The following is a 20,034-nucleotide window of genomic DNA, read 5'->3' as shown; positions in this document are numbered from 1 at the left end:
GTTGCTTCAGTACCCACTGTTATTTCTGTAAAATGTACAGTATATAATAATGTAAATAAATGGATACAAGAAATGTACCCTGTGGCCAAAAGAATAAACATCCAACAGAAGTCAGCAGAAGCAACAGTCCAGATAATAAAGCTATTGAAAAGCATTCTTAAACACTGTGCTAAAGTCTGTTTTGAAAGTGGGACTTAAAAGCACCTCCCGGGTGAGATAGTATAGGAGCAGGGTGGCGAAGGCCGGGGTGGGGAAAGATGGAACACAGCTTCTGGCACTGTGGATTAAACCATGTTAGATCCAAAACTTGGTCAAAAACCTCAAGTGATGCTTCACAGCTGGGCTGTAAGTTGGATTTGAACCCAGTTAAGTACAAGGTCATGGTGTGCTCAAGGTGGTGACAGTAAGCGAAGCATAGTATGTGCCCAGTGGTAGCAATGGAGGAAAGTATGCCAAGTGGACTTTGAAGGACCAACAGTTTTTAAAGTCAGTTGGTATCACCCACACTCAACCAGAGTGGTGGGGTACATTGGGTTTCAAATTAGGTACTTTTAACATTTTCATGCCCGGCTGCCATTCTTCACAGACTTGACTCAGTCACTTGTAGCTTTATTGGTCTGAACCACCTCTTTGTTCCCAGGTTACAGACCTGCCTATCTTTCCAATAATCCTATTTCACTTGAATGAATAGAGTGTGTCTTACATGTAAAGTTTTGGTTCTCACACTGTACTCTGAGGTTCAAATGTCTGTCTATCGTGTAACCTGATCTTTCAACCCCCAGGGAGAAGAGTCAGTTCTTTGGTGTTCACCAACATGGGAAGTTTCACCAAAACAGGCTTTTGCTTTGGGCTCTGTTGCTGGTTTGCAGATCACCCAAGAGTGAGCAACACACTCTTTCCAGCAGTACCTTTGGTTTTTGCCATTGTAAATGGGTCTAATGTGATATGACAAGAACAGAGAAATTGGATGTAAATTTACATTTTTGGATATGCTTGTTGTTCACATGATACATTTAAGGTATTCTCTTTGGTGATATATATTGCATTATATATTGATGTGCATATCAATATATACCGATGTGTGTTACACTTACACATACAAACACACATAAGTGAGGGGGTGAAACCGTAGCCTGCACTCCCTAGCCTCTGCACAATCTCGGTGTTGTGATGTACAGAAATGGAGAAGAGTATTAAACCATATTTAAGAATTAAAAAAATAGCCTCCAAAAACAGAGAAACCCTGTCTCGAAAAAAAAAACCAAAAAAAAAAAAAAGAACTAAAAAAAATAGTGCTAAAGATGCCAACACAGTTGATGTCCTCTGAAGGCATGGTGGGAGAGCAGAAGGGAAGTCAGTTTTGTTTAAAAGTATGGCCACTGGACCCTTGAGTATATAGGCAGCACAATTGGACTTGGTGTTTTGTTTTTTTAAAAGAGGGCACAAAAGTAGGAGGGTGGACCTGGGAGGAATAGGAAATGAATATGATCAAAGTACATTGTATGAAATTCTCAAATAATTAATAAAATATTACATTAAAAGGAGTTGAGGATTTAGCTCAAGTCCCCAGATTCAGTCTTCAGCTCATAGATATAGATATAGATATAGATATTCAGGCATGGTAGTGAATGACTTTAATCCCAGCATTCAGGAAGCAGAGGCAGGTGGATCTCTGTGAGTTCAAGGCTAGCCAGGTCTACATAGTGATACTCTGTCTCAAAAACAACAACAACAACAAAAAACTATGTAGATGAAAAGCACTAAGATGTGAAGAACTTTAAGAGATAACATGAACACTGTAGAAAAGGGTGATGGGTGATATCATTAAAGTGAAGAATACCATATCAAAACAAGAATAGAAAATGCATCTTAGGTCAAGTGTGGTGGTACATGCCTTTGATCCTATTACTCAGGAGGCAGAAGCAGGTGGATCTCTGAGTTCAAAGCCAGCCTGGTCTCCAGGGTGATTTCCAGTCCAGCCAAAACTACATAGTTGAGACCCCATCTCAAAAAGAAGAGAAAGAGGAGGAGGAGAAGGAGGAATATGTGACTTAGGAAAGTCTGTGAATCTCTGCCAGTATATGGAGACAAGAATGAGACACGAAGAGGAAAAAGAAAACATGGACCCCTTAAAGCCCATACATGGGATAAAATAAAATAAGTCAGCTTTCACAAGAAGAGGAGAGAATAAAGGCAAAGTGTAATAAATATGGCAGAACACATTCAAATGTTGAATGATAATAATTTACATATCCAAAAAGCTTTAAAACATTCTAAATATTTAATGCAAAGAAAGTCACACAATGGCCACATTATTAACGTAAAATTTTTAAAAATCTAATATGAAAAGAAAATCTTAAAAACCAGCAACAGAAGTGAAGACACATTGGCAAAGCAACAATGGTATAACTACAGCAAAAATAGGCAGAAGACAGTAGGTTAGTGTTGTGTCCGGTCTGGATTAGTCCCTTGTTGCAGGGGCCATTTATCATGGACTGATGTCTTCGGGGCTGCAATCTGAACCAGCCAAACAACCCTGGGTCCAAAGCTGAGTGGAGGAGTGTGAACGCAGGATAGGCTAACTCTCCAAGGGTATTAAGGATGAGACAGAGACATCTGTTCATATCAGAAGGGCAATCAGTTAACACTGAAGGCCACGGTTTATTGAATCATCATCTTAAGTAACCATCCAAAGGTGGGGGCAATGACAGAAGACATCTATTATCATGTATAAAGGGCTGATAACAAATATTTCCCTTAATCCTAGAGACACTCCTTTGCAGCATGTACGCAAGCCCTCAGGCACTCCAGACCAGCACGTCTCACTAGCCTTCAGTAGACTCGCCCTGGCCCAGGGCTTTTGTTGTTTAGAATTAGGAGTCATCCACATTCAAAAAATTTTAAATGAAGAGTGCATGATTTAATGCATCATGTGGAGACATCATGTGGGACATAACTCTGCTCTCTTTATTTTTTTAAGTTGTGTTTTCAGAGAGCTATGAGCATGCTCCACAATTCCTTGTCCTTGAGGATTATAAGGAATGACTGTTTTGTGATCAATTTTCCATTGAGCACAAAATTGCTGAAATGCTTTCCTAGTATATCCAGACCCATTGTCTGTTTTTATCACTTTTGGAACTCCCATGTAAGCAAAACATTTTAAACAGTGATTTATCACATGCTCAGTGGCTTCTCCAGTTTGTGCAGTGACCATTAAGAAGCCTGAATACTTATCAACTGCCACGTGGACATATTTTAACTTGCCAAATTCTGCAATATGACTAACATCCATTTGCCACAAATGGTTAGGAAGCAGGCCTCAAGGGTTTACTCTTAAATTAGTTGCAGGTAAATATTGTGGGCACATATCACACTGTCGATTTGACGAACAGTTTCTCTAGTTAAACCAAATTGCTTTCTTAGACTTCTGTTATTCTGATGATGAAAGTTATGTGATTACTGAGCTCTTTCTACCTGAAATAAAGTGACAGATTTTGTTAATCTATCTGCTGACTGGTTCCCTTCAGTCAGTGGGCTGGGAAGGTTTGAATGAGCTCTTATGTAGCCCACAAAATACGGCAATTTTCTTAGATGAATTGCATTTTGAATTTGCTCAAACAATATTCTAACCTCATCATTACTAGTTTCAATGCATGGAACTGCCTCTATCACTTAAAGAGCTTTAGAAATATAATGATCATCAGTATACAAATTAAATGAATCATTTACTAGAAGCTGAAAGACCTTTGTAACAGCTCGTAACACTTACTATTTAAGCAAAGCTGGAGGTGTTTGTTTTATATATTCTTTGCCATCTCTAACATAAGCTGTTCTTCCATTAGAGGTACCATCAGTAAAAACTAACAGCATTTTTCACAGGATTAGTCCTTACAATTTTGAGGAATATAAAAGGATGCATTAGCGCAAATTACAACAGTCTATGAGCTGGAAATTGATTTTCAGTTTTTCCCGAAAATTGAGCAAAAGCGACTATCCACAAATCATTGTTTTGAAATAACCAATCAACTTGCTGTTTGGTATAAGGAACATGTATTACACTTGGTTCTCTGCCAAACTATTTCCCAGATTCCACATAGCACTTCTGCCCCATACAAGCTACTGCTTCAAAATAAGGATTTAACACTTTGGCTGGGGAAACAGGTAGATGTAACCATATTAATGGTCCCTCCTGCCACAGAACAGAAGTTGGACTATGCTGCCTGGGGAGCACATAAGCATCCCATGGTTTTGCATAGTCAATATAGCATATCTGCTGATGCTGGATTGCATTCCCCAACTGTAGGAGAACTTGTCTACCATCTTCATTTAACTGTCTAGGTGAATTGGTGCCAGGGTCCTGCCTATATCACTTCTGCGCTGCAGGGGCCTTCTATTTTGGACTGATGTCTTTGAGGCTGTGATCACAACCAGCCCAACATCCCTGGGTCCAATCCTAAGTGAGGGAGTGTGGATGAGGAAAAGCCTAGCTACCCAACAATGTTAAGGACAAGACGGAGACGTCTAGTCATCTCAGGAAGGCTCTCAGTCAATACTGGAGACCACTGTTTATTCCAACATCATCTTAAATACCTTTCCAAAAGTGGGGGTACTGGCAGAAGACATCTATTATCATGTATAAAGGGCTGAATGGGAAACATTTCCCTTAATCCTAGAGATACTCCTAAACTGCACGACTTCAAACCCTCAGACACTCCATAATGGCATGTCTCACCTGCCTTCAGGCATGTCACACTAGCCCTCAGACATGTCTCACTAGCCCTCAAGGCCTAGGTCTTTTGTTGCACAAACTAGGAACCTTTCCCTACCATGACTAAGTCATGCAGAGGTAATCAACTGACATCTAAAAGACAATAGGAGTTCTGAGCTCCTGGAATTTTGTGGTTGAGTTGAGGCATATTTCTGAAATATTACATTCAGACCGACAAATTGGGATCACTATCTCCTTTTAGAATATCACTTAAAAGTTTGAAATCATCAGTAATTGCCCTTAAGAAAGGATGTAACCATTGAGTATTTCCCAACAACTTGTGAAAATCATTCAAAGATCACAAGTTATCTTTTCTAATTTCTAATTTTTGAGACTTAATTTCTTTAGGATATAACATATGTCCCAAATAACTTTTGGAAAATATTTAAAGTTTGTAAGTAGTCTCCTCCAACCCAGCCTGTCAAGCTTTCACTAGCTGACATGGTCTCATTTGCATCCACGCAGACACCTTTCTAAGCCAGCCCTAACAGGGCCGCAGTTCCCTGAGGCTTTTTCTCAAATCTTATATCAGTCTTCATTTCCCTGATTTCCTATTTAACCACAAAAATAAGAGAATTTCTGTATCCTCTCCTCTGCTAAGCTCTATTGAATCATCCATACAGATTTCTTTGGCTCTCAGGCCATGCTGGCATTGGCCATTTTTCTACCTACTGGCTCTGAGGGCTCAAATCACCAACCTTGTGTGTTAAGACACTGTCTGACTTGATGCCCTTTTTAACTATATTCAAAGCAAATCAAATAGTTCCTTTTGTTAAAATTCACACATTCACAATCACACTTCACATACACATGTGTGGTCACACCATACACACAGAATATACACATATCTTTCAGTTCTCCTTTTCCCTAGACCATGATTAGTTTGTTGAAACGAAACTTTAACTGAAATCTCTTGTAATACAGTTATAGGTAATCTTTGAGTTTATGAGCATCCAAAATCTAAGCAAATTTAAATTCATCTATGTCACCTTTCTTTCTATAAGGTCTTAAAACAGTTTTTGACTGGCTACATTAATTAGCATTTTTATACACTAGGTTGGGTGTTGGCCAAGATAGCAGCTCTCAAGGCTGTGAGCTTCCTAGGCTTTGGCCTTGGCCTTATCTTTGAGCAAAGTCCCGCTGTCCCGCTGCATTAGCATTTTCATAGGCTAGCTGTTCTATGATCAAAAGTTCAGCCTCTGTATCTCTCATTATTCTGGATGATGCCTCCATTAGCCTAGAGACAAAATTCTGAAACAATTCTTCCGGTCCCTTCCTTATCTTTGTTAAGTCTTCAGTCTGTGCCCCAGCAGCTGGAAGCTTGTTCCAGGCTCTCTTGGCAGCTGTGTCAATCTGTGTATACACTGCTATCTCAAAACCTAACTGCTGATCTTTATCCTTGTATTTTCCTTCCCCAATGAGCATCTCATAAGAAATAGAAAGGTTTGGGGCTCTATTCTTCTCAGCTGCTATCTGACATTGCTCTGCAAATTTTGTTTTTCCCTTCTGATAGGCAGGCCTTGGCTATCTGTTTCCAATCTCCTGGGGGGTAAGGCTTCTATAGCAATATTCTCTATTAGCGTCTGGGTAAAAACTGCTGTTGGTCCATACTGGACACAAGCCATTTTTAGTAACTTGAACTGTTTAAATGGTATCGGCGTATGCACCCTGCCTATATTTCTTTGAGCCATCCCTATGCTCCATTACAGGAAATGTCTGAAATCCTTGTACATTTTCTCCTCTGTCTGCTGCTTCTCTAACACTGGCTTGCACTGGAGACACCTGACCCGCTATGACTATCTGCCATGACTTGAGGGAGTCCCTGCATCTTAGGCAGATCTATACTTGGCTACTGCAGTAGGCAAAGAAACCTTTCTCTGATCTAAGGAAACCTGCAAAGTTCTTATCTCCTGTGAGAGTGATTCCGCTAAATCTTTCAAGCCTCTTAACTCCTGTTGAACCTTACCACTAGGTTTCTGCCTCTCTGTATCCCTAGTCAAAAATGAGGGAGGTGAAGACTTTCCATTCTGATACTTAGTAACTCTCTCTTTATACTCATCCCAGTCATGCTGCCCTGTGTATGCTTCCTTGTCTAGCAGCTCCTCCGAGGTCTCTATCACACTGCTAGCTGGTTCAGGGACAGATAACTTCCTGCTGTCCTACACATATACAGGGTTGCACCTTAGCTTCCCCAAGCTCCAGTGCAGCTCTGAGACAGCTGCGATGGTGACTCCTGTGAAAGGGAAGGATCCTTACAAAACTTTCAAACTCTAAAATTTCTATACTTGCTTCTGCTTTATTTCAGCTCTCCTGGCTATTAAAATATACCCAAGTAAATATACAACTATCTGACTAATAATAATTCTATGTCTCTTATCACTAATTATATACATTCTTACTCTCAAGGTTAGCTCACTTCTCTTTATCATCTGGCTAGTATTTCTCTGTTTCACATCTACCATTATATGCTTTTTTACTCTGGAGGCTCTCATCAACATTTCACTTCTTTATCATCTGACTGACATTTTTCTATTCATGTCTATAATTATACACATTTTCACTCTTAAGGCTAACTAACCACACTTCAGTTCTTTGTCACCTGATTAATATTTCCCTGTTTCATATCTACAATTATATGCAATTTTACTCCTGACTTAATGCTGGTCACTCACTGTACTTCACTTCTTTTTTTCTGTTTGCGCTTCTTCTATGACTCAGACACCTGCAGTATCTATTCCTCTGTGGTGTCCATCACTTCTGTCCCCATTCTCAGCCTCACGTTTTGGCACCATTATGTCATGTCCAGTCTGTATTAGCCCCATGTTATAGGGACCATTTATCATGGATGAATGTCCTCAGGGCTCTAATCGGAACCAGCCGAACAACCCAGGGTCCAATTCTGAGTGGGGAAGTGTGGACGAGGGAACGCTAACTATCCAACAGCATTAAAGAAGAGATAGAGACATCTGTTCATATCAGAAGGGCAATCAGTTAACACTGAAGGCCACGGTTTATTGAAGCATCATCTTAAGTAACCATCCAAAGGTGGGGGCAATGACAGAAGACATCTATTATCATGTATAAAGGGCTGATAGCAATTATTTCCCTACATCCTAAAGACATTTCTTTGCAGCATGTACGCAAGCCCTCAGGCACTCCTGACCAGCATGTCTCACTAGCCTTCAGGGTGGGTATAGACTCACCCTGGCCCAGAGCTATTGTTATTCAGAATAGGAGTCATTCTTCACTGAGTCCAGGATATCTAGCAGCCATTAGCTGACATCTAAAAGACAATAGAAATTCTGGACTCTCCATACCTGGCTGCATAGGATTGATTTGGAAAATATATGGACAAACAGGTTAGTATTCAAAGAGTGCTGAAACAGTCTGGGATTCTCTATCTAGAAAATTACAAAGATTAAATCAAAACAAAGACATTTTCAGACATTAAAAAATTTGAAAGTTTGTCTAAGTTCTTCTGCACTACTAGGATGACTTAAACTTCTTCAGGCTAAAGAGAAACAACATCACACAAAGCCCCGAGTCTTCAGGAAAGAATAGAGTACTAGAATGAACAAAGATGAAACATGCTCACTTTTACTTTTTATAACTTGTCTTACATGTTTTATGGTGCTCTAAGTGTGGTTTATTTATAATATTTGAATTCTGAAATATCTTTTTTAAAAGTTTAGAGCACAGGTAGAAGTAAAAGATGAAGACACCAAAAGTCAGATGGGTGGGATGGAGCACAAGTAGAATTAAGCTGACATAAGCCTTACAACAGCCTTGAAGTATTGTAGTGGTACTAAGGTATATACAAAAGTCTTCAAGATACATATGTAATTTCTAAGGTAAGACAATGCTAAAGTATTAGTGGAAGAAGTAAAAAATAAAAAGAGTATTAAAAATCTGTGGCACACCTAAAATAATTCAAGAAAGGAACAGAGAACAAAATGCAGATAGGATAAATGAAAACCAAATACTAAAATGGAAAGATTAAGCTTAATAATATCAATAAATATAAATAAGCTGAAAACTCCAATTAAAAGGCACAAATAAGTATGTATCATGTAGTCACAAATATATTATTATGCCTTGTACTACTCAAATGTGGGGAGAGAGGAATATTCAATATCACCAGTAAATAAAAACATGTATTTTTCTCTTTTTTCAAGAAATCTTCTCTCTAATAGTTTGTGATTGCTGTATTGTTAGCCCAGTGTCCCCTATCTGCTGGGTAGAAGAGACACTCAGGTCCCTATCTGTGTACCTATATTCAGTTTTTAGAAGAGAGAACTGGAAGCCTATAATTCCATCACTTTGGGGAAAATCAGAATTTTAAGGTCATCCTTGGCAGGCCAGCCTGGGCTGGAGACTGGACAGGCAGGATAGGGGGAGGGGGCAGAAAATAATGAATACCTTGTATTTTTATTAAGTAATTTTAAAATGTGAAACAAGCAGAAATTGTCAGGCTAAATAAAAAGACAATACCCAGTTGTAGTACTCATTACAAGATGAGGCATAATTTGAAAATAAAATGCTAAACATAAGAAAGTTAATGTAGCCAGGCTGTGGTGGTACACACCTTTAATCACAGCACTTGGGAGGCAGAGGCAGGCGGATCTCTGAATTTGAAGCTACACAGAGAAACCATGTCAGAAGAAGGAGAAGAGGAGAGGAATGGGGGGGAAGGGGAAGAGAAAGAAGAAGAAGGCGGCTAATATACTACATTCATAACAAAGTAAACAAAACAAAAACCATTGCCAGTGACAAGACACTGCAGAATGGTAAAATATGGATTCATCAGGAAGATGTAACAATCCTAAATTTGAATGTACCTAACAACAACAACAAAAAAAAACCCTTAAACTACAAAATACTTGGGAAAGCTAAGAACAGTAGCATACTTCTGTAATCCCAGCACTCTAGAAACTGAGGCAGGAAGATCCCAACTTCAAGATTAACCTAGGCTACATACCAAGATTCTTTCCAAAAATAAAATACTTGATGCAAAAACTAATATAACTAAAGTCAGAAATAGAAAATATAATTCATTCATTCACTGGGAAAGTCTTGTTGCTTTTCCCAGAAGGGAAATTTTTCTTAAAATAAACATCGATAAATATGCTGTACTTTATCCTCTTGATTATTGTTATTTTCATGTAGTGTTATACTGCTGGTGTCTAGCTATATATGCATTGTTAAACATTATTGTTTCCAGCCCGCATCCAGAAGAAAGTTCTGCTGCATTCGTTAATTGTAGCAAAGGATCCTCAGGATTGATTCCATTTCATGAACTATTTTTTGTTTTTGTTGTTTTGTTTTTTATTTAGAAGATGGATCTCTGTAAATTTGAGGCCATCCTGGTCTGTAGATCAAGTTTTAGGACAGCCAGGGCTACAAAGAGAAACCTGTCTTGAAATACATACATACATACATACATACATTTGTTTTTTATTATTTTAAATTATGTATGCAAGCATGGGTGTGTATGTGCATATGTGTATGTGTGTGATTACATGCATGTGAATGAAGGTGCCTGTGGAGGTCAGAGGCTTTATATTCCACGGGAGTTAGAGTTACAGGAGGTTGTGAGGTACCTGATGTAGGTGTGGGGAACTGAACTCGGGTCCTTTCCAAAAGCATGAAATACTCTTAACCACCAAGCCTTCTCTCTAACTCTGCATTTGGAATCCTGAAAGAATCTTGGAAGAAAGAGGAGATCGATCCTTATGTGGTACTTTAAAGAAGGGGCTGTTTAGACCACTGGTACAATGAGAAGTGTGGAGACAGATCCAATAGGAACCACATGTCCAAGAAGGGCAAGGCAAGGAAAGAGGCTCAGAGCAGCAAGGTCACAGCCATAACTAAACAAGAATGGCAAGAAATTTGACTTGAGCTTCCCACTCCCTGTACCCTGAGGCCAGTGCTGCAGAAACAGTGCCCTGCAGGGACCCAGAGGTGCAGAGACACAACAGTGCAGAGCCAGAGAAAGTGGTCAGGAGTCAGAGACACAGAATCCAAATGGAAACTGAGGGTTACAACTCTTGTCAAGTGACCGGATTTTAGAATCACTGAGGAGACATACCTTTGAGGGTGTCTACGAGGGCATTTCTGTAGTTTAACTGAAGGGAGAGACTGCCCTAAGTGTGTGCCATATCATCCTATGGGCTGGAATCACAGACTAAATGAAAGGATAAGGCAAGCTGAGCATCAGTTTGCTGGATGATTTTATGTAAACTTGACACAAGCTGAAGTCATCTGAGAGGAGGGAACAAATAAACCCTTTCCTCCCCAACTTGCTTTTTTCCTCCCCAAGATGCAACATACATCCTGACTGTGAATACAATGTGACTAGACATTTTTTTCATGCTCCCACCTCTGTGCTTTCCCCACCATAAAGCAAAATAAGCACTTCTTCCCTTAAGTCGCTTTTGTCATGTATTTTTGTCACAACAAGATAACACAGAAAATTGGTACAAAGAGACAGAGCTGGTACTGTAACAAATTTGACCTTTGTAGGCCTTTGGAATTTGGCAGGATGAATGAGGATGAATATAGAACCGAAGACTAGAAAAGCCTAAAATGCTATAGGCAGAATTTACTAGGCTGTTCTAGTGGGAGTGTGGAAGACCAGAAAGCTGAAAAGAACATGACAGTGAAGACCTGGCTCATGAGATTTCTGAGGTGAAAAGGACTCGGTTGGAAACTGGGGTAGAGGCTACTAGTGTTACATTTCTGGCAAAGGATCTGGCAGCAGTTTGTCTGTGTCCTGAATTTTTTGAGTGAGGCTGAATTCAAAAGTAATTGACTAAGTCACTTGGAGGAAAGTTTAAGACAGCATTAATATTTGAATTAAGGCATGGCTCTTGTTCTCTGCACTTCCTGGGGTTCAGAATGAGAAGTCAAAGCAGGAAGATATAGAAGATGTGAAATTTGGGAAGCAAAGAAGTGAGCTTCAAGTTGCAGGCAAATGCAAAGAAAGCAGCTGTAACTGATAGAATGCTGATAACGAGAAATCCAAGGTTCTGCATCGGAACATAGGAAAGATACTCTGGGGGCAATCGAAGGCACAAATTTCTGAAAATGCAAATCCATCAGAAAGGCTAGAGTGGACTGAGCAGTTAAAGGGAGAAAGGGATCAGACTCCATCTGGAGCTGGCCATAGGACTTGGCAGCAGCATCCCCTGGCGCTAGTTTTGCTGGTATGCAAAATGCATAAGTGAGGGGGTCATGGAGGCTTTCATCAAGCAGGTTCAGACCTGAGAAGCCACTGTATAACCCTGTGAAAGAAAAGCTACAGTTGTAGTGTAAAGGCCCAAGTATATTGGAGATCTCGGGACCTGCTGAGAAAAGCTGCAAAAATTCAATGGAACTGACCCAAGAGGCCATAGTGCTATAGGTGGCAAAACTGAGGGGTGGGACTCTCCAAGTCTATTGAATTCAGATGATGGATACCAAGTGTCCAAATGTAGAATATGGAGAAGTGGGACTTGGTGTTTGCCTTGCCAGATTTTGGTTTCCTTTGGTCTAATCATCTCTTGTTTGCCCCTATTTTACCCTTTGAGAGTGGGAATGTTTACTCTGTGATATTGTATATTGGAAGTATGTAACATTATTATTGTTGCTGTTGTGATACAAGGGCTTATAATTAAGAGATTGCCTTGAGTTTCAGAAGAATAGACTTTTGAATAATGTTGAAACTGGTAATACTATAGAGACTTTTGAAGTTGGACAGAGTAAACTCTGCATTATGAGATGGCCATGAGTCTACTGAGGTGAAGGATGGAATATATGCTTTAAAAGTGCTATATTTGGGGTATCAGATTGTCAGGAGTGGACTTGTAGTTAATCATCATGGTTAACTTGACTGTATGTAGAATCACCTAGGAAACTTCCTCAGGTATATCTGTGAGATCATTTAAACAATTTAATTGAAGAGGTAATATCTACTCTAAATGTGGATGGGATCATAGTATAGATTGCAGTCTCCAACTTAATAAAAAGAAAGCCAGTTGAACACCATCATATGTCTCTGCTTTCTGACAATGTAATCAGTTGCCTCACACTTCTGCCGCAACACTATCCCTTCAAACTATGAGCTAAGACAAATCCTTCCTTAAACGTTGAGAAAAGCAATTAACATGGAAAATCCATCAGCCCCATTCTTTTTTTTCCCAAGACAGGGTTTTGGAGGTGTTCTGGAACTAGCTCTTGTAGACCAGGCTGGTCTTGAACTCACAGAGATTTGCCTACATCTGCCTCCAAGTGCTGGGATTAAAGGTGTGCAACACCACTGCCCAGCAATCAGTCCCCTTCTTATGAAGCCCATGCAAGAGTGGCTTGTATATACTCTTACGGGCTTGTTCTACCCACCCTAAAATTGCATCTAGCCCCATTCTGCAGAAGTTTCCCTGCTTGCAAGACTGACCTTGTGGGAATAACAGGGTAGAAGGCACTGCCTCTAAAGACAGGCAACCTAGAAGAACCAACCTGAAACTGAGCAGACAGCACCTCTCCACCAAACTAGTCACCCAAGTCTACTTACTGGGAGTAGCAGCTGGAGATGGATCCTTCTGCCTCCCAGTGAAGGACTCCCAAGGTTATGTTCTGGGCTCTTTTTCATGTCCATGGCCCCCAGAAGATTCTCTCCCCGGCTCTGGTTCCCTCTGGGCTCCAGATCAGCTGTGACATTTGCTACTTGTATGACTTAATGTTATAGAAAGGACCTTACTGTTGTAACCCAGGCTGTCCTTGAACTCAGTCCCCTTGCCTCTCAAGTGACTTTTCTGCCACAAGCTAACCATCAGACATCCCACTTGAGCATAAAATATTAATATATTCTGTGAAGTTCAGAACCAGAAAAGCCACTGTCACTATGCCAGCCCCAATGATGTAAAAATAAGCACTGGAAGTCGGAAGCAGGACATAATTTGGTGAAGACTGTAATTTTTGGAGTTGGGTCCAGAAGCTAAACAGGTATATAATTAGTGCACAGAGTCCAGCTCCCCAAATATAAACAGCCATCATCGTAGGGAATGTAATGGGATAAAAGGTGCAGTAAAAGAGATAAAAATATCTATGGTAATGTAATATAAAAAAGTGTAAGATCCCTGTGAAAATTAGACAAGCATAGAAAACAGAGGAAACCTGAACTTTACTAAACCATTACCACTTTGTACATTGACATAGAAATTCCCTCCTAAACGTGCCAAAGGATAGGATATTTTTAGTGGCCTACAACTAATCTGAAGATTACGGTAAAAAGAAAAGTGTATAATAATCATGAAAAATGTTTAATAAGATGAACCTAACAAACATTAAAATAAAAAGGCACAGGCGTTAAAATACAGGATCACTAAAAAAGTAAAGTTTATATATAGATCCACACATGTATTAAAATTTAGTATGGATTAAAGGAGATATTAACTTAATGAAAATACAAGAGATTTGTTAAATAGCAACAAAGCAGCAGGTTGTTCTTTTGTTCTGTGCAGTGGGTTTACCCCAGGGTCCCTCCCTGCTAGGCAAGCACTTTACCGATGAGCTGCAGCCCCAGTGCAGGGTTCTTTGCTTTGTTTCTGAAGCAGGGTCTCTCCCAGGCTGTCCTTGAGTTGGAGATCATCCTGCCTTGACCTTCCAGGTGCTGGGATTACAGGCATGTGCTACCCAGCAAACCACAAGTTTTTGTTTAATCCATCTGAGTGTAGGAAAAATTTTTGAGGAACTGCCTTCTCTTTGAACAGCTAAATCTCACAAGTTTGATATAGGTAAGAAACTTTAACAAAGTTACAGGAAACTTTCAGACAGTTTTCACAGGAAATAGGAACGTATTTAACATCTGGGAGTCTTTTCCCAAGAGGAAATGTGTAATACAGGAACAATTCCTCAGGACAGCAAAGCAAGACTTCATGTGTCAGTTCCCCATTCGGCTTGGGTCTGTGGACCACAGTCTCTTCTCCTCAGCTACAGGCCGGAAGAGTATCTCCTTCATTTCTGTCCCAAATGCATTTTTTAAAACTATTAAGACTGAAGTCTTAAAACCAGACTGCAATTTTGTTAGTGTTAAAGCAAAAGACAGAGTCACAGAGATCACTCTTGCTAGAAGAAATAAGGAGGAGCCTAAGAACTTTCTGCTGTGTTTGCTCACATGAATAGCAACACACAAAGGTTTCCTTTGAGACATTTTATGTAGACAGAGTACTGGGGAGTGATTGTTGTGGTCCAGCATTATGAAGCTCACTCAGGAAACTTGTCAAAACCATTGGGACTCACTGGCTCATTTCATGATCATTATCATCACCACCATCATCACTGTTAGGGACAGGGAGACGTCTAGCTAGATTCATGTTTTAGATAAGGGAAGGTGGAGTGATAGGTAGTTAGAAAACTTGGCCACGGGCGGGGAAATAAAAAAAAAAAAGAAAAAAGAAAACTTGGCCACTCTATGCACATGAATTCATGCCTTCCCAAGTTCCAGCCCCATCTTCTGCTTTGGATTGTGCCTGGCCCTGCTGGGTCAAATATCCCCATGGCTGACATTCTGAAGGCATGCACATTCATTCATTCACAGGTACATATGAACCCACACATGCTATGCACACACAGCTATTCCTTTTCATAGGTGTGTGGAACTTTCTTGTTAGCTGAACATCCTTCTTTCTTGTGCACATGTATTTATACCTTTTTCCTTTGGTTGGTTTGCTTATTTTTTTGTTTTGTTTTTGAGACAGGGTTTCTCTGTGTAACAGTCCTGGCTGTCCTGGAACTCATTCTGTAGACATGGTTGGCCTCAAACTCAAAGATCCTCCTGCCTCTGTCTTCCAAGTGCTGGGATTCAAGGTGTGCGCCACCACCACCACCCAGCTTCTTTGCTTTATTTTAATGATACATCAGAAGGGATGAAGATAAACATGTCATCTTTAACCAAATGTCCATCAAATGGCTTTTAGGAAGGGGCTCTGTGTTTCACTGTGGTTGCTCCCAAAGAAGTGTGATAGCATGGGAAAGGCTGAGAGGTTCTTGTTGCCATTCAGTGAGAGTTAGGCAGGCATCGATAGAGATGGTGGGAAGGTCCAGACTCCAGTGATCTTAGAAGGTGCAATCAACAAGAGCTAGCAATGAGCCGGACGTTGGTGGCGCACGCCTTTAATCCCAGCACTCGGGAGGCAGAGGCAGGCGGATCACTGTGAGTTCGAGACCAGCCTGGTCTACCAAGCGAGTTCCAGGACAGCCTCCAAAGCCACAGGGAAACCCTGTCTCGAAAAACCAAAAAAAAAAAAAAAAAAAAAAAAGAGCTAGCAATGGGCCAGATATGTGAGTGCGGGGAGGGGGCCATGCAGGATGAGTAGTGAACGCTGGTGAGGGAGGTGAGTCCAGTCACCACCCCTGCTCCATCATCAGAGAGAAGCCAGATAGCTATGGTGACAAGACTGGAGCTTAGACAAGGACCTCAAGAAGAGAAGCAGGGAGATACTCAAGTGGTGAGTACCAGTGGTTGTTGTCAGGCTGGGCAAAGCAGTTGCATATGTATACAGGCTGTGCACACTTCTGAAGGAAACCAGTTGGCTGTGCTGGTTCTCACCTCTGAATAGTCAGCACTTGAAATGACAGTGAAAATTATAATCTATGCATCAGTTACTTCCTCCCATGGCCACAGATGTAACTGTCTCTGCTCATGTGATCTGATGGGCAGGAGTGACCATGTGCAGTTCTCAGCTGCACAAGACAGAGACTATTGCCTGTGTGGCTCCCTCTGGGAACTTTATTATTTGTTTGGGGCTGCAGGATTGGACTTGATGTGGGGGCATGTAGAGAACTCAAAGGTGGGTCTTCATTTTTGCTTTCCTACAAGAGAATAAATGCATTCATCTATTGCCAGTGGGTAAATAGGGCAGAAACATTCTGGCAGTTCCTCAGAAGACTAAAGAAAGTGCCATGTGATCGGAAGGAAATGGAAGCATGCCCATACAGGCTTATGCGTGAATAACCAGAGTGGTATTATTCATTCTGATGGCTTTGGCAGTCTCATTGAATCCTGGCCAGGTATTTGTAGGATGTCCTCACTTTGGCACTTGTCTGATGTCATTCTGTTACTTATACTAGGGCTATAAAATGTGGAGGAAGACCACAGTCTCACAACCTCACCTGAAGGACTTATCACTGTTGATGTCACTGAGCAGCAGTGGTGTCTATACCCTGTGGAAGAGAATTAAGCACAGTCTACTACTGAGGGGTAGACTATGATGCCCTGTCTTAAGCTCAAAGTGTATACATAGTTTGTACTTTTTTTACATAGGGAGTTTATCTGTTTTTGTTTATTTATTCAATCAATTATTTGTCATCCTGGGTTCATGAATATTCTATTTTGGGTTATAATTCAGGAGTACTTTGTTTTGTTGTTTGATTTATTCAGCTGGCTCCTGTGTCCCTTTAACTGTACCTTTTTAGGTGTGTGTGTGTGTTCCCTGTATATACATATCTGTAAGTATTTTATATGTAAACATCTGTAGTCATAGAAGACTTAAGTGTTTACTAGAGATTTGAAGGTCTTTGGCATAGAAACAGAAAACATGAGACTAAGGCTGATATGCAGGGAATACTGGCAAGGCTTTAGGGGGTTCACAACTCTGCTGACATGGCAGACAGTTCTCTGAAGAAAGGCTTTTATTGATTTGCTTGAGTGGGGAGGGTACTATCAGCACTGAGAGCTTCCAGTGCTAAAGAGTACACAGTGAGGCAGAGGCTGCAATGTAGAAAGACCCTCTCAAACACAAACAAGCAAACCAACAGACCAAACTGAGTCTCTGTCTAGAAACTGAAATTCACAGAAGAATTGTAGGTAAAGAGTCCATATATACTGTGAGGATTTCTTTCAGAAAGATCCTAATTTGATTTTATATCAGAAGTATATTTGGGCATGTATCATAAGTCCCACCCATTACTATAAGGACATATTTCAAGTTTTATTTTGTGTTTGTCAACTTGGTAGGTAAGACAATTATTAATGAGTATATTTGCATTTGCTTAATTGTTTCAAGCCAAATTTTTACTTATCATTGATCATTTATTTCTCTTCTGCTAATTTCTCATTCTTGCCATCCTTACTTTTGTGGCATCTTCTGTGATTTCTTATCCCTTTGGCAGACATGATGCCAATATTTCCCCCAGTTTTTATGGTATCCCATCTTTAGTAGCCCCATGTTTCAGCACCAGTGTGTAGTAATCCATTTTGGGGGGAGGTTCAGTCGGATTCAGCCGACTTGCCTGGTTCATACCTGAGAGGGGGAGTGTGGATTGAGAAATGGTGGGTAAAGATACTAAGGAAAAGACAGAGACACAAAATAGAATCAGAAGGGCAATCCAGTGAATACTGAACACTGCCACATTTATTCTTATTCTTCAACATTCTTACATACCCCAACCATAAAGGAGGAAATGGCAAACGACTTCTTTATCATGATACAAGGAAGAAACAGACTTTCTTCCTTAATTCTCCAACTATTTGGTAACCACACTTTAGACTGAATCTCTCATTATCTGGCCTTGAGGGTTAAGAGTAACCACACCTCAGACAAAGTCTCTTGTTACTTAGTTAAGACATTCACGACCAAGACCAAACATCCTACAGTAGCCATGCCTTAGACCGTTATGTCTTATGACTTTAACCACAAAAGAGTAAGGATAGTTTTGAACTCTCTGACCTTAAGGCAAGATGAAACAAACTCATTTTTATGGGACCTGACAAATTTTTTACTGGCCTTTATTTACATTTTCCTCTTTTGAGGAGTGGGAGGTTGAACCCACAGCTTTACATATACAAAGTGAGTGCTCTGTCACTAAGCTGTATTTCCAGCTCTTTAAAAAGGTTTTTGCCATGGTTACACTAAGTTTTCCAGGTTGTCTTCAAACTCACTGTCCCAGCCCTATCCCAGACAAGTCCCAGTTCTGTCTGTTGATACTTAATGAAGTTTCATTTATGGCTGAGAGGATAGTTTTAATTTATGGGTTTCTGGTTACTAACAGCTTGACCACAATCTCTGTTCAGTTCTTTTTCTCTGATTTGTGTTTGCTTGCTCACTTAACCTATATAAATTTCTAAGAAGAGTATGTTAAAATGTTTTGTTATAGAGCTGGAGTGATGGGTAGTGGTTAAGAGCACTTGCTGCTCTTTGCAGAGAATCCGGGTTCAGTTCCAAGCACCCACACAGGGTTCTCAACTGTTGGTAATACCAGTTTCAGAGGATTAAATGCCCTCTTCTGGCTTTTGTAGGTACTACATACATGTGGTGCACAGATACATGCAGCCCTCAGCCCTTGTTTCCTCAATATTTAAGTTCTTTGTATGTTAGGGATATAAGCTCTTCCTCTGTGAAATGTTTTACTTTTTTTTTCTTTTTCAAGACAGGACTTCTCTGTAGGTTTGGAGACTATCCTAGAACTCTCTTTGAAGACCAGGCTGGCCTCAAACTCATAGAGATCTGCCTGCCTCTGCCTCCCAAGTGCTGGGATTAAAGACGTGCATCACCACCACCCAGCTATGTTTTACAAATTTTTTACATGATGTGGTTCATTTGGCTTTTCGAATGTATCTCATGCCATGCAAAGATTTGGTGTTTTGTGTGTGCAAGGAAGTAATGAATTGATTATTCTTCAGGCAGACGATGTAGCTTAGCTGGTAGAGTATTTGCTTAATGTGCACAAAGTCCCGAGAACTGGGCAAGATGGCTGACACTTGGGAGATCAGGGAGAGTCAGGAAGATCATAAGTCCAAGGTCACCCTCAGCTACATAATGAGTTAAAAAGCCAGCCCGAGCTAGCCTGAGTTACCCAGTGTTGTGCCCAAATTCTGAACCCCAAAATCACCAAGAGGCCCATTTTGATGCAAAAACAAAGAGTCTTTTATTGTAGTTGTTTAACCAGCTAACCCATTAGCTTGGGCCCTTCATCCACCCACCATGGCGGATGGCTGGAGAAAGACCCCCAAGAACCGGAGAGGCACAGATCTTAAAGAGCAGTGTAAGGGGAGGGTCTAGGGGTGTGAAACAGTCTCAGGATTGGTGAGCTTCCAGGTGTGGACGACCTACCCCGTGTTTATTGGTCAACTGGTTGTTATGTCCCATAGGCCCTCCCAATGCCTTTGCCTTTCCTTTTTCTAATTTTTAAACTTTGACAAAAGAACAACAGCCTGGACCATATGACACCCTCTATAAAATAAAGTAACATAGCATAAGAATAAGATAGACTTTTATTAGAACTGGGTATTG

General features: G+C 40.5%; 1 protein-coding gene across 4 annotated transcripts in view; it reads left to right on the top strand.

Annotated features, from left to right (window-relative positions):
* Poln (DNA polymerase nu) overlaps nucleotides 1-20,034 on the top strand; it is a 135,487-nt gene that overhangs the window by 89,510 nt on the left and 25,943 nt on the right. Inside the window, exon 19 of one of the 4 annotated variants that reach the window (XM_040746911.1) lies at nucleotides 783-4,172. The exons of the other annotated variants lie outside the window; for them this stretch is intronic. Within the exon in view, the coding sequence (XP_040602845.1) occupies nucleotides 783-939 (157 nt within the window). The 3' untranslated portion in view covers nucleotides 940-4,172. Of the gene's footprint in view, nucleotides 1-782; nucleotides 4,173-20,034 lie in introns of those variants that run through there. 4 annotated transcript variants of the gene reach the window in all.

Source organism: Mesocricetus auratus, unplaced genomic scaffold (assembly GCF_017639785.1).
Source record: "Mesocricetus auratus isolate SY011 unplaced genomic scaffold, BCM_Maur_2.0 Super-Scaffold_100006, whole genome shotgun sequence".
Taxonomy (NCBI): domain Eukaryota; kingdom Metazoa; phylum Chordata; class Mammalia; order Rodentia; family Cricetidae; genus Mesocricetus; species Mesocricetus auratus.
Note: the sequence above shows the minus strand (reverse complement) of the source record. Positions and strands in the feature narration are given on the sequence as shown.